The sequence below is a fragment of the Canis lupus genome, chromosome 28 (assembly GCF_011100685.1).
Source record: "Canis lupus familiaris isolate Mischka breed German Shepherd chromosome 28, alternate assembly UU_Cfam_GSD_1.0, whole genome shotgun sequence".
Classification (NCBI taxonomy): domain Eukaryota; kingdom Metazoa; phylum Chordata; class Mammalia; order Carnivora; family Canidae; genus Canis; species Canis lupus.
Window position 1 is genome coordinate 40,014,159 of NC_049249.1, and position 14,224 is coordinate 40,028,382.

The 14,224-nt window shown below is 39.3% G+C and overlaps 1 protein-coding gene across 1 annotated transcript in view; it reads right to left on the reverse strand.

Annotated features, from left to right (window-relative positions):
* Positions 1-13,870, reverse strand: part of TCERG1L (transcription elongation regulator 1 like) — a 182,843-nt gene extending 168,973 nt beyond the window's left edge. The window contains exons 1-3 of the mRNA XM_038579146.1: positions 13,517-13,870; positions 11,370-11,516; positions 10,416-10,596 (exon numbers count right to left, since the gene is read on the reverse strand). Coding sequence (XP_038435074.1) covers positions 10,416-10,596; positions 11,370-11,516; positions 13,517-13,870 — 682 coding nt within the window. The remainder of the gene's footprint in view (positions 1-10,415; positions 10,597-11,369; positions 11,517-13,516) is intronic.
* Positions 13,871-14,224: the final 354 nt, after the last annotated feature.

Sequence of the window (14,224 nt, forward strand, 5' to 3'; positions counted from 1 at the left end):
TTTTCTCAATCGTTTCTTTTGCTGTGCAGAATCCTTTAAGTTAGAGGTAGTCTCACTTTTTTTTATTTTTGCTTTTGTTGCTTGTGCTTTTGGTGTCATATCCAAAAGCCTGTTGACAAGACTAACATCAAGGAGATTTTTCTTTGTTTTCTTTGAGGGGTCTTTCAGTTTAAGTCTCATGCCTAAGCCTTTAATTTTTGTGAGTGTTATAAGATAGGAGTATAACTTTATCATTTTCATTGAAGTATACTTGATATACAACATTAGAATAGCTCAGCTGTATGACATAGTAATTCAACATTTATATATTATGAAATTTCATTTTCTTGCATGTGTTTATCCAATTTTACCAGGCCTATTTATTGAAGAGACAATTGTTTCCTCACTGAATATACTTGGCTCCCTTGTCAAATATTAGTTTACCATGTCTGCAGCAGTTCATTTCTAGGCTTTCTAGTCTGTTCTATTGGTCTATGTGCCTATTTTTATGCCAGTACTGTACTGTTTTGATTACTGTAGCTTTGTGTTATAATTTGAAGTCAGGACACCTGATGTGTCTGGCTTTGTTCTTTTTTATTCTCAGGATTGCCTTGGCTATTCAGGGTCTTGTGTGGTTCCATAAATATTTTAGGATTTTTTTCTATTTTGGTGAAAAATGCCACTGGAATTTTGATAGGGATGGCATTGATTCTATATATGGCTTTGGGTAGTATGGACATTTTAACAATATTAATTATTCTGATCCATGAACAGAGACAAGTGGGTTTTTTTTCCATTTGTTTGTGTCTTCTTCAATTTCTTCTGTCAAAGTCCTGTGGTTTCCATAGCACAGATCTTTCACTTCTATGGTTAAATTTATTTCTAAGCATTTGATGGGTTTTGATGCTATTGTGAAAAGGATTGTTTTCTTTATTTCTTTTTTCAGATACTTTAATGAAATAGAAAACAGAAATTGTGAAATACAAGAGCAATTGACTTCCGTATGTCGATTTTGTATCCTACAACTTTTCTGAATTTATTGATTAGTTCCAACAGATTTTTGGCTCAGTCTTTAGGATTTTCTATATATAAAATCATTTCATCTGCAAATAAAGACAATTTTATCCCCTTATTTCTGATCTGGATGCTTTTTATTTCTTTTCTTCTTTTGCTTTATTTCTTTTTTATTTCTCTTTCTTTCTTTTTCTTTCTTTCTTTCTTTCTTTCTTTCTTTCTTTCTTTCTTTCTTTCTTCCTGATTGTTCTAGTTAGAACTTCCAGTACTATGTTGAATAAGAATGGTGAGAGTGGGCACCTTTGTCTTGTTCCTGATCCTAGGGGAAAAGTTTTCAGCCTTTCACCATTGAGTATGATATGAGTTAGGAGTTTGTCGCATAAGCCTTTATTATGTTGAGGTATGTTCCTTCCATACACGGTTTGTTAAGGGTTTTTGTCATGAAAGGATGTTGTATTTTGTCAAATGCTTTTCCTTCATCTATTAAGAGGATGATATGATTTATACCTTTCAGTCTGTTGATGTGATACATCACATTTATTGACTTGTGGATATTAAACCATCCTTGCATGGCGGGAATGAATCCCACTTGATCATGATATACACTCCCTTTAATGTGTTGGATTCAATTTGCTAATAGTTTGTCAAGAATTTGTTTTTTAATACAGGCATTTTTAATGATATACATTTCTATCTAAACACTGTTTTAGCTACGTTTCACAAGAATTTTTAAAATCGACTTTCATTTGCATTCAATTCTAAATATTTTTAAATTTCCTTTGTCACTTCCACTCTCGGCAATATGTTACTTGACAGTTTTAATTTCCAGATATTTGAAAATTCTCTGGACTATTTTTTCTGTTAGTGATTCCTAGATTAATTATATTGTGGCAAGAAAACAAATTATATACATGTTATTAAATTCTGTTGACTTGTTTTCTGTCCAAGAATATGATGTATTTTGTTAAATCTTCCATATGCTCACAAGAAATATATATGCTATTGTTGTTAGGTAGAGTGTTCTATATGTGTCAATTTAATCAAGCTGGTAGATAGTATTGTGTAAGTCCTCTCAATTTTTTACTGATATTTTGTTTTCTTGCTCTGTGAAATCCTGAAAGATAAGTACCAGTGTCTCCAACTGCTATTGTGTCTATTTCTTTGTTCAATTCAATCTGTCCTTGTTTCATGCATATTGAAGTTCTCTCACTAGATATAGATACATTTAGAATTATTATGCCCTCTTGGTATGCTTTTAAGCATGTTTTGGTAGTTATGTTAAGTTCCTTTTTATCTCTCATAATATTTCATGCTCTGAATTCTAATCTACCTAGTATTAATACCAGCATTCTCACCTTCTTCTGATTTGTATGTCCATGCTGTATATTTTCTATATTATTACTTTTATCTACTCTATATCTTTATTTTTTAAATGAGTTTCTTGTGGACATCATATATTTGAGGATGAACATCTATCTGCCTTTTAATTTGGGAGCTTATACATTTGTGCTTTACCATCCTGTAGTTATCAATTTTTTATTTGTTCCATCTATACTTTGATCCTTGTCTTTCCTTTCCTGCCTGCTTTTGTGTTATTTGTTATGATTCTGACTTTATCTACACTATTGTTTTATTAGCTACAACTTTTTAAATAATTTTTAAGTGTTCACTCTATGCTTTATGATATGTATTTACTTTATCAGAGTTTGCCTTCAAATAATATTATAACACTTAATATATGGTGTAATAGCCTTACAGTTCTATACTTCCATTTATTCTCTTCCAACCTTTGTGGTTGTTGACACACATTTTGATTTTACATATGTGATATACATACATTATTTCACTACTGCTTTTTCTTTATAGAGTTGTCTTTTGGAGAAATTAAAAAGAAGGAAAAATATTTTTTACTTTACAGTATTTTATCTCTAGAACTCTCTATTTCTTTTTGCACAGGTTAGTGTCTCCCTGTTATTATATTATTTCTGCTTGGTAAGCTTCTTTATAATTTCTTGACCTACAGGCTTACTGACAATGAATTCTTTTCAGTTTTTTTTTTTTTGAAAAAAATATTTATTTCACTTTGTTTTTGAGAGTTGTTTTTGTTTGGTATAAAGGGCCTGAATGAGAGATTTTTTACTTAAGTCTTTTAAAAATGTTATTTTGTGCCTTGTGGCTTATATAGGTTCTGACAATAAAACTCCTAGAATTTTTTTTTAAACTCCTAGAATTTTAAGCTGTGTTTCTATCTATGTAATGTGTTTTTTTTTCTTTAGATGTCTTCAAGATTTGCTTGTAATCTTTGAATCAGAAGTTTGAATATGATTTGTCTAGTTTTCAGTGTTGAAGTTTGTAGAGTCTCCCAGAGCCATATTTTTTGATAAGTTTCATAATTTTTTTGATCACCTTTAGTCATTATATCTTCAAATAATGTTTTCTCTCCTTCTCCTCAAACTTCAATTATATGTATATTAAACCATTTGTTATAACGTCATAGCTCTGGGAAAGTTTGCCCTATTTTTTCATCTGTTTTCTCTTCATGTTACAATTTTAGCAATTTCTCATGACCTATCTTTAAGTTCACTCATTCTTTCCTTGGATATATCACATCTACTCGTGAATCAATCAAAGTAATTCTTCATTTCTCATACCATGCTTTTTTCCTAGTATTTTAGATTGATTCTTTCTTATATTTTTCATATCTTTAAGGAACTTCTCTACCTATTCATGCAGTTTGCCCTCTTTTTCCATTAATGAAGATCTCACTCATAGTAATTCACAGTCCCTGTCTGATAGCTCCAACATCTGTGTCATCTGAGGATCTGGTTCTGTTGCTTGCTTTATCTCTTGATATGGTTTATCATGTCTTGCTTTGTGTGTCTTGTAACTTTTTAATTGATTGCCACACATCATGAATAGAACATTAGAGATTGAGGTGAACAGGATTTACTCCTAGAAAATGAGCACCCACTTTCTTCTGTGAAGCTGCTAGTGAATGAGGTGAGTCAGTATATTTGGGTGTTGACCTGGATTTGGTTCTGTTGCTGCAGTAGCCTTCAACGCCCCAGAGGCTTCAAAATCCTTTAACAATGCCTTTTGTTTAAGGGTAAATTCTGGGGTATCTTACAGACTTTCTTGATATTTGTGCTTCCTTCTCTCAATTTTCAGCCATCCTCATATTCCTGCACCACAGAAAGGGGTCATTTTCCATGTCTTCCCAGCAGCACTGGAAAATCACTGTTGCTCTCACTCATCTGTGCTAGGCTGGTTAGTGGGCAGCAGCCCTGGTCCAGTCTCAGACCTGGGTGACCTCGTTATCTGGGCTTCAAGTATGAAAGTTTCTTAATATTTCTGCTTCTTGTAACAAAGTTGAGAGATTTTTAAAGAGTCTGTACTCATGTTTTTCACTTCTCTTCTCCCCAGTTATATCAACACATTTCGAGGCTATTTATTCAGATTATAATTATTATTGTAATTCCTTCTCCATCAAGAGCATTGCTTAGAATTTTTCACTCATTCTTATAACGAATTAACAAGTATTCTATATGACTGACATATTGATAATTACAGATATTTTGAAACCTGACTAATATCATTCTTAGTTCTTGTTTAATTTCTCAGTTCATAGAGGAAATTAAAGAGAGGCTATAAATGTTTATGACATAAACTTTTCCCAAATTTCCCATAGTCTATAAAAAGGATTCTAAAGTGTCATGATTTTCTAAAGTGGTAGTGCTGTCATGATTTGGAAATTAGAGGAAATGTAAGATCAGGTCTGCTTTTTAAAATCTAACTGGTGATTGCTTGAGAAAAGAGGATCAGCACATTCCAAATTATCATATAAAATAAAGGTAAACACAAATGGCACAGCAAAAGAATAAAAATAGATTAAAACAAAGGAATTACAGTGAACACACTGATGGTTACCAGAGGGGAGGTGGATGAGGGGATGGGTTAACAGGTGATGGGGATTAAGGAGTGCACTTGTCCTTATGAGCACCAGGTGATGTTTGGAAGTGTTGAATCACTATATTGTACACCTGAAAATAGTGTAACACTGTACATTAACTAAAATTAAAATAAAAACTTAAAAAAGAACAAAAACAAAAGAATTACAAAATATCATTTAAAACAAGATATAATAATATATAAGAAATACAAAAATAGGAAAGCAGATATAAATATGCTTAACTACATCTTTAAAAGGCAAAGGCAGAGACCCTGCCTTTAAATAGTTAATCTGAGCTTAAAACAAAAGACAAAGCAAAGCTGACACGAAAGATAACGCAGGGATGTGGAATAGCTGTAAAAGTGGAATAGAAGGAACACAAACTTTAGACAAAGTAGAATTTGAGGTGAAAACGTTGGTGTGACAAAGTTGGTGTGGTCTTGGTGGTCTTGGTGTGACAAGATCTGTTGCTTATTTGAGAAATCTTGTCCTTGCTTATGCGTGTGTATAACTTCCCTGTTGGACATAGGTTTCTTCAATCACAAACTTTTGTCCTCACAATTGTCTAAAGCTTACCCCATCAACTAATCACATCTGGTGCCGAGGAATGATGTGCTGTGTCCCCACCTGTGTTAAGCAGTGCCTCTCCCACTCGTAAAACTTATCAGGAAATAGGAAGCAAGGTACAAGGCTCTACACCACATTTAATGCTTCTGCTGTACTCTGTCTTCCATGGAGGTCGAATAAAAATAGATGCGTTGTTTGCTTTCTATTTTACATATCACCTCCTCTCATTGTTCTCATCTCTCCCTGTCCCAGATACCCATGCCTGACTTTTCCTGTGCTGTCTTCCCTCATTACATTCAGAATCAGCTCTTCTCCTTAATGATTTTAATTGCCAATGTCAAAAGTTCCCTTATATTCTTTTCTCATTTCTTCCAACTATCTTTCCACGTGACTTTGCAACTTGGCCCCCTCCCTTTTGATCTTATCTTTTGCTGCTTTCCTACAAAACTCTTTTATTCCCTATTAAGGTAAACCAAAAGTTGATTTATCCAACATATTTACAAGCTCCTGTGCAAGAACCTGTTCCTAGGTTTGTTTCTCCTCCACATCTTTTGAGTAAATGAATCTTTTATGAAGCAGTGTATTTTCAGGCTCCGCACGTCATCCTCCATTGGTTATCCTTCTCACTCTCACTGGTCATCTTTGAATGAGGTGGGTTTGTTTTTTCGTGTTTTTTGTTTGTTTGTTTGTTTGTTTGTTTGTTTTGTTTTGTTTTGTTTCCCCAACAAGATGTTGGTAGAATCAGGTTCTTAGATCTTAAGTGGAAGGGCAATGTTATCAGACAACTTTTAGACAAATCTCATGTTCCACCAAACTATTATTTCATGCATCTTTACTGGACAGAGGCTGAATTAATTATCTTCTCCTCTCATTGCTTGATACTCTGAATCTAAGTAATTTTATTTCTGAGCAGATAGAGGGACTCTGAAGTTCTCATTTTTACAAGTACAGTACAGAGACTCCTTAGTAAGCATGATTTCCACGCTAGCCCTGCCTCCTCTTCAGCTTGCTATTATCCTCATGACTTAAGATGAAATGCAACTCCTTTTCCTCCTGGGAAAAAGATGGGCTCCTAGCACCCTGTGGGAGAAGGGGGACTTTGGCAGAGGAGCTAAAGCAAAGAGGCTGACCTAAGTGTGGATGAGCTCCTCAAGAAGAGAGAGCATCTATGCTGGTGGCACGCTGCCTCTCCTCCCCACCAGGCTTGCCTTGAATCAGTTTCCAAGGTCTGGGAATGAGTGAGTCCTGGCTTATTTCTCAATTCAACCCATTCATACTGTAATTAGGGATAATTCCTTAAAAAGCCACTAAATTATTCATTAAAGACTTAAGTTTCTAGTACAGCTGTAACTTTGCATATTTTTAAATGCTTGGATTTACTTTGCAATGAGAAAATGCTCTGTCTTCTCTGTGTCTGCTCTGCTTCACTTTCCTGAAGGAACCATGGATCCTGAGCCAAGGAATGATGGAAAATTCTACAAAGCTCAGTAAAGAGCCTGGGGCTTAGCCACAGCATGGTTCCAGTGGGGAAATGGGGCTCATATTGCAGAGCCAGGGCCACTCATTGCCCCATCCCTGACCCTCCTCATCTGCTTCTGAGGTGTGGCCACACATAACTACACCTAATGACCAGACACAACACTTCTCACATGTTTGTGTCTTGGGATGTTCTAACTCCTTTCATTTGGAATTCCATTCCCCTCTTCCTGCCCTGTTAAAGTTCCTCTAAGTCTTGGAGATGTGTTTCGGGTGGCATCACTCCCCCCCAGGTGAGGGCCTTCTTGATGATTCCCCTCCTAAGAATCTCCTTAAAGGTCTGCACAGAGCAGTCAGGATCCATGTTGTGTGATTTTATCTGGTGACTTGCCTGTCCCCCACTGGAGCTTGACCTCCTTCACGGAGCCTTGCGTGGCCCTGGGCCCTGCACCATGCCTGTGGGCTGCGGGGCAGGGAGGGGGGGTGCCCAAAGACAGCTGTCCAGCGAATGAAGGCAAGAATCTGATATTAAACATTAGCTTCCATGCTTAAAAGTGGCTAATGAGCTTTTTTCAGATCTACACATGATGGCAAATCATGACTATTATTGTCAACATAAGTGAGTCTAGTATAGATCAAAATAAAGTCCCTTATAATATTTATTAGACTTCAGATGACTGATTCAGCTTTACAGGTGTGCTAATATTACATGAGACCCTGTTGCTGCAGTCAATTAACCAACAATATATCAGGCAGGGGTGGTGCAATACTAACATGAGTCTCAGAGGTCACCCACACCAGCATCTCTACCTGTTTTGGCCTCTAATTCAGTTCAACAAACAACATGCTTATTCAAACAAAACTGCTTTCTAGTGTATATTGGAGCTCATGGTGTATATTGACATTGCACTGTGTACGACACAACACTGCATACAAAACATTACTTCGAAAATGATTATTACACAAAATTGCTATCTATCCAAGAAAGGAAAATGAGCTTTGCTCACTAGATCTATTTAAAATGGGGATTTGACTCATTCTTCTGGTTCCTTTGGAGTTCTGATACTGTTTCTTTGATTAATTGAAAACAGATCAGTAAAATATATCTATGATATGAGGCCATTTACTTATGAATGTAACAATTTATAACAAGACTGATCAACTTAGAATATCAACCAGATAACATATTTATACAGGATATATTAATATAAGATATGCAATATGTTTTACATTTAAAATGTATAACTAGATAATAAAAAGTAAATATAATATTTAAATTTATTGATCTACAATAGGCTATAAAATTTAATAGCAATTTTAATAATTAATTTTTTTGAGAAAGAGAGAGAAAAAGTGCACATGTGAGTGGGGTGGGGGTGGAAGAGGGGCAGAGAGAGAGAGAGAATCTCAGGCAGGCTTCATGCCCAGCAGGGAGCCTGACACGGGGCTCAATCTCATGACCCTGAGCCAAAAACAAGAGTTGGATGCTCAAGCAACTGAGCCACCCAGGCACCCCTTAATAATCACTTTTAACAATATTCTGAAAATTGACATGTAAAATGATTCAATGCATTTTTATTTTCTTGTTAACTATGGTGAATCTGCAATGATGCATCTTATTTTTTCGCTGATCCAGAGCTGACCTTGCCTCCCGCAGTTACTAGCTCCCCTCCCTGATTCTCTGTTAAATAGTTGGTAACATATACACAAAGCCCCTAAATATGTTCTTTGGACAGAGGATATCTAATACATGCTTTTCAGAATAGTAATTCCTAAAATTTTGAAATTTATCAAAAAAAAAATTTTTCACATTTCAAAAATTCCCATCTCAAAACACACATATTTAACTGTTACTAAATTACCTCTGGGGTGGGGGTGGGGAGACCCATTTCATCCCAAAAGATAAATAAAAGTGTGTTATATTCTTACGGATTATGAGTCCAAAAAAAAAAGTAAAAACCCCAGGGAACAATAAAAGCAGAGATTTGACAGATGATAGCCCAGGTCAGAATGATTGTCCTGTTATCAACCATGATAATAAGAATTATTATTGTATTTTGTCCTTTAAAATAGATCAGTCAAAAGTCAGAGGTAGAATGAACATAAATACGCTTCGTATAAAGTATGAGATCAATAAACGATATCTGTACGACAGAAAAGCTGTAACTTGCCATAAGCTTCTTCAACTAGATATTTAGCACATTCATAGTACAGGTTTCCTAGGAAGAGGAGTAGGAATCATGAAAAATGTCTCTGTGATGCTCAAGGATGGTATGCATGCCAGGTAAAGTCATGGAATCCTCATATAATACATGTGATCTGATCATCCTTTATGGTCCTTAAATTAAATAGGAAACAGGATCACCTCAGTGTAAAATGTTTATAAATGTATGTACGATATGCATTCAGATTTAATAACTCAGTAATGCACAATTACAAGCGCAGAAGACAAGTATCAGTCAAGAATCATTAAAGCCTGTGAAAAACACAAATAGTTGTTCTTCCTGACTTCTTAGTAAACAAGATCTATAGCACATTAGAATACGTAAGGTAGGCAGGGAGAGAAGAAAATGAATGTATCTCCTAAACCAGCACTGCATTATCCACAGGAACATGTCCTTATTACTTAATTTTAGAGACACACATTGAGAAAAGCTTGGTAGGTAGGAAATTACAGGAAGATAATGTAATTCTGAAGTCATAAAATATTCCATAATGGAAGGCGTTGCTAGATAATCTTGGCATGGACAATGCTTGCTTTTATAAAATGATCTATGTTAAGGTGATTTTAAAAATCAATTTAAAAATTCATAAGATGATTTTATTCTCCTGTTGCTATATAGGTTTATTATACAATCTTTCATCCAGAGATTATTTCATGGGAGTCTGTTCCAGGACAAATGCTCTTTCAGGCCACTAGACTCCAAAGATAGAACAGAATCCATCTTCCTAACAGTGTATTTTTACAGGCCCTTCCCAATATCACCCCCCAACACGCAGGCAAAATTCACAAACACCTTACACGTGCCCCTGTCCTGCAGACCAGGGGGCTTTGCAATGTGCACCTCACCCTACACAAGTAACATACGTAATGAATTGCCTGACCAATTAGTGCTCCTGTGAAAAGCTATCAGCAGGAGATTTGGTCCAATTCTAAAAATTGAGCACCAAAAAATAGGAGTCTGTCAAAACCCCCTCAGCCATACCTTCATCTTAAAAACAAAATGAATGAGTCTTGAACTCATGGTCTAAAAACACAATGAATGAGCTACTCAACTCCCAATTTCTTTATAGAAAGGAATCATGCTCATGAAAAACATTATTAGTTGAAATAATTACTTCGTTAAAGTGACAAATACAGTTTTCATACCCAAAACTAACTTACAACTAAAGCAGAAACAGAATACATGTATATACTTGGGGCACCAACCTGGTATTGGCTGAGGTGCTAACACCACGGTGGGAAGAGGCCGGGAGGCAGGAGCTGGTCTGGACAGAGACAGTGCGACTTGATTTGCCAACAAATGGGGCTTTTCGTGCCCATGGAACAACCTTGATTCCTCAGGATAGATCCACGAGGAGTCCAGAGCAAAGGAATTATTAAAGAAGATCTGTCCAAAAATAAAGCAAGCATTACATTTAAGACAAGACACATGATAAAAACTAAATGCTGCTATAAAATATTTCTTTTCTTACATGGATCAAATATTGGAGATCCTCTAAGTAGGGAACTCTATAAAAGCATCATTCTAGAACCCCTAAAGACCCTTGGAGCTCTGACACCAATCACCTTCTAGATAAAGTCTCCCGGGCAGATCTTCAACCATTGACTTGGCTAATTCAGCCTAACAGTCAGCTTACAGATTCAACAATCACCCCAGTGAGGTAAATAGTGTGTTGTAGAACAAGTCACCATATTATTTGTCTTTAGCTTTCAAGTAAACCCAGTGTGGCCATTAAATTTGAATTCAAAAATTAAGATAAATCATGAGAAAGATGAACACTTAAGGTAATTAGAGCAAAAGAAACCACTCATAAAATCTATATTTCAATTATATAATGTTTAAGACTAGACTTTGATCAATGGTTACAGATCTAAAAACTGAAAAAAAAATCTTAAAGTAGATCCTGATTCGGAAGTAGAATTTGTATATTGTTCCATGGAATCTAAATTTTTCAGTTAAAACAAAATGACCCCTCCCCCCCACACACACATACACCTCTGCTGGTGTTTTTTTAACAGACTGATCTTATTCTGAAAAGCTTTATGTCTAGCCCTAGATATTACAACTAGAAAACACACAGTGTTTTCTGCCGTTGTGGAAATACCCAACAAATTAATAATTAAAGGTCAACTTATCTAGTGAAACTACTCGCATTTTACCTTACAATTAGGAATCCTTTTGTCTATCCAACTTTTCCCAATAGGAGGTGGAAGAGCAGATGGGCAGACATGTGGGAAGATGGGCACCAACTCCACAGTGGACGAGGGGGACAGTCCTATGGCTGGAGAATGGCCACCGCACAGCCACTGAAACCCAAGAAAAGATAAGGGAGTGCTCATTAGCCTACACAGATCAACTACTTTGTACCACAAGATGTTGGGGTAGCGGCTTCCAAAGAAGAATTTTTAAATGTATGTATTCGATTAGGAGAGAGAGAAAATCCTCCTTTCCACAGTGAAGAAAAATCATAAATATTCACAAATCTTAAAAACGTATAAAAGTTTTCATATCTGAATCACCACAAAGCTTCAACAACATTGCATTCTTCCATACTGAGAAAGAATTTCTAAGCACAAAGCCATGAGAAAATGGTAAGAAATGGGTTTCTCCCCTGAGATAATGAGAAACCACAGTGGAAAGATGAAATGCTGGGTATTCCTTTTATAATTCTTGAATTCTTTTCACAAGCTAGTAGGGAGGTATATCTTAGGATGACCCTTTCAATACAACATTTTGTATTAATTATACTTATTTAAGAACCAACACATCTAATACCTTAAAAATAAAATTAGCTCAGGGGTTAGGATTCAAAGTTTCCCGAGGTTCACAAATGCAAATACATTGCAAGGCAAAGAAAATGTGAGTGAGCTTATCACACAACCGAAGACTCCAATGCACAGAATAAAATAGCAAACATTGAAAGGGGGCAGACCATTTAGGAGACAGTCTCCCTAATTTGAATAACTGAGTCTTCATCAGTAGAGAACAAATAAGATCATTGTTCAATGGTACGGAACACTTTGATATCTATTTGTTTTAGAATCATAAAAGCATCTTTGATTTTCCTGTTAATGTGAAAATATTCTTCTGGTTCCCAATATTGTCATTAAACAGAAAATACGTAGCCCCAAAATATTTAAGAGATAAGTTTTTTTGGATTTTTCTTTTTAAATTTACACACACACACACACACACACACACAAATGCAGTGTTCTATACAGAAAAAAAAAAAAATTGTAGTTCCTTGACGTTATATACCTCTAGTGGTAGCACTCTGAAATAACAACCCTTTCAAAACATGGAAAAAGCTACCAACGTTTATTCAATAAAACCCAATATGAACTGCATCACACATCAAAATGTGATATCTAGTACCGCATACGCGATGTATCATTAAGTCTAAAGACCAATTTAGGAGGAGTTTAATAACATCTTTCAGAAAAGCTCACAAGACAATATCGGGATTAAATTAATTAAACGATGTATTCTAACACACCGCTCATTTGAATATGCTAATGAGGACAGTCTTTGGAAATAAAATACGTGTTCTTCCCCGATTTAAATGCATCTGCATAGTTAGATAGCAAACAATGGGTCTTGCCAAAACCAGCCTGCCTTGCTCCGTTGCACCATTAATCAAAGGTACAGTCACTTTCTCTTCCTCATTCCACGTTTTAAAACCCAAAACTCTTCTAGCGTGCAATACGGCATTTGCTAATTTGGTGGACTCAGGCCGACCTAGGCTGGGAGGGGGAAACGGCGGCAAGATTTCTCAATATTAGAGGCAGGATTTCCCTGCCGGCTTCCATCGGTTTGAATCCTCTTGAAGCATGGTCCTGAGTCTATTTTCCAAAAAAAAAAAAAAAAAGAAAAGAAAGCAAGAAAGCAAAAAAAGCCCAGATCAGAATCAGAAATAGCTATTGATTCCCAGCTTGCTTTTCAAGTCTGGCAGAGACTGTAAAAGTATTAACTTCGCTGCTGGGAAGTCGGCAGCATCTCCGGGCGCCCGCGGCCGCCGCTTCAGCACCGCGCTCTGGACAGCGCCCCGGCCCCGCGGACCCAGGGGCGGCCCCGCGCGGGCACCTGGCGGGCACCTGGCGGGCACCTGGCGGGCACCTGGCGGGCACCTGGCGCGGGAGCCGCCGGCGGCCAGGGCGGGACGTCGCTGCCCCAACTTTGTTGCCGAGGCGCGGCTGCCGGCTCGGGGAGCCCAGGACCTCCGCGGGGAGGGCGCGCGAGGGCGGCGCCCCGGGCGCGGAGGGGGCGGCGGGGGCGGCGGGGGCCGCGGGGGCCGGGGACGCGTTACCTGCGCGTGCAGCACCGGGAGGTGGTGCGCGGCGGCGGCGGCGGCGGCGTGGTCTGGCGCAGAGGGCAGCGGCGGCAGCGGCAGCAGCGGCAGCAGGGGCTCGGCCGGGGCTCGCCAGCCGGGCAGCCCGGGGAGCAGCGGGCCGGCGGGGGGCTGCGCCGCGGCGAGCAGCACGGGCGGGGGCGCGACCCCGGCGCCCAGGCGGAGCAGCCCGGCCGAGCCGGGGACCATCCAAAGCCAGGGCGGCGGCGGCGGCGGCGGGTCGGCGCTCATCGGCCAGAGCGGAGGCTGCCGCCGCCGGGGCTGCTGCTGCAGCTGCCGCCGCCGCCGCTGGAGCCTGGCGCCCCCCAGCATCCTGCATCCCCGCGCGCGGCGGGGGCGGCGGGGCGGCGGGGCGGGCGCCCGAGGTGCGGGCCGGCGGCGGCGCGGGCTCCGGAGCCAACTCACTTGGCTCCGCGGCGCGGCCGCTCGCTCCGCCCCTGCCCCGCGCGGGAGCCCCTCCCCCTCCCCTCCCCTCCCCGCCTCCGCCCCTCGGAGCGCGCCCGCCCCCCGCCCGGCCCGGCCCGCGCCCGCCGCCCGCGCCCCCCACCCCGCGGGGCTGGGAGCCTGCGGATCGCGCCGACCCCGCGGACGGTGCGCACCGGGCGGACGCGCGCTCGGCGGGACCCGGGAGCCGCCTGCAAGCGCGGCGGCGAGGGGGGCCGCGGG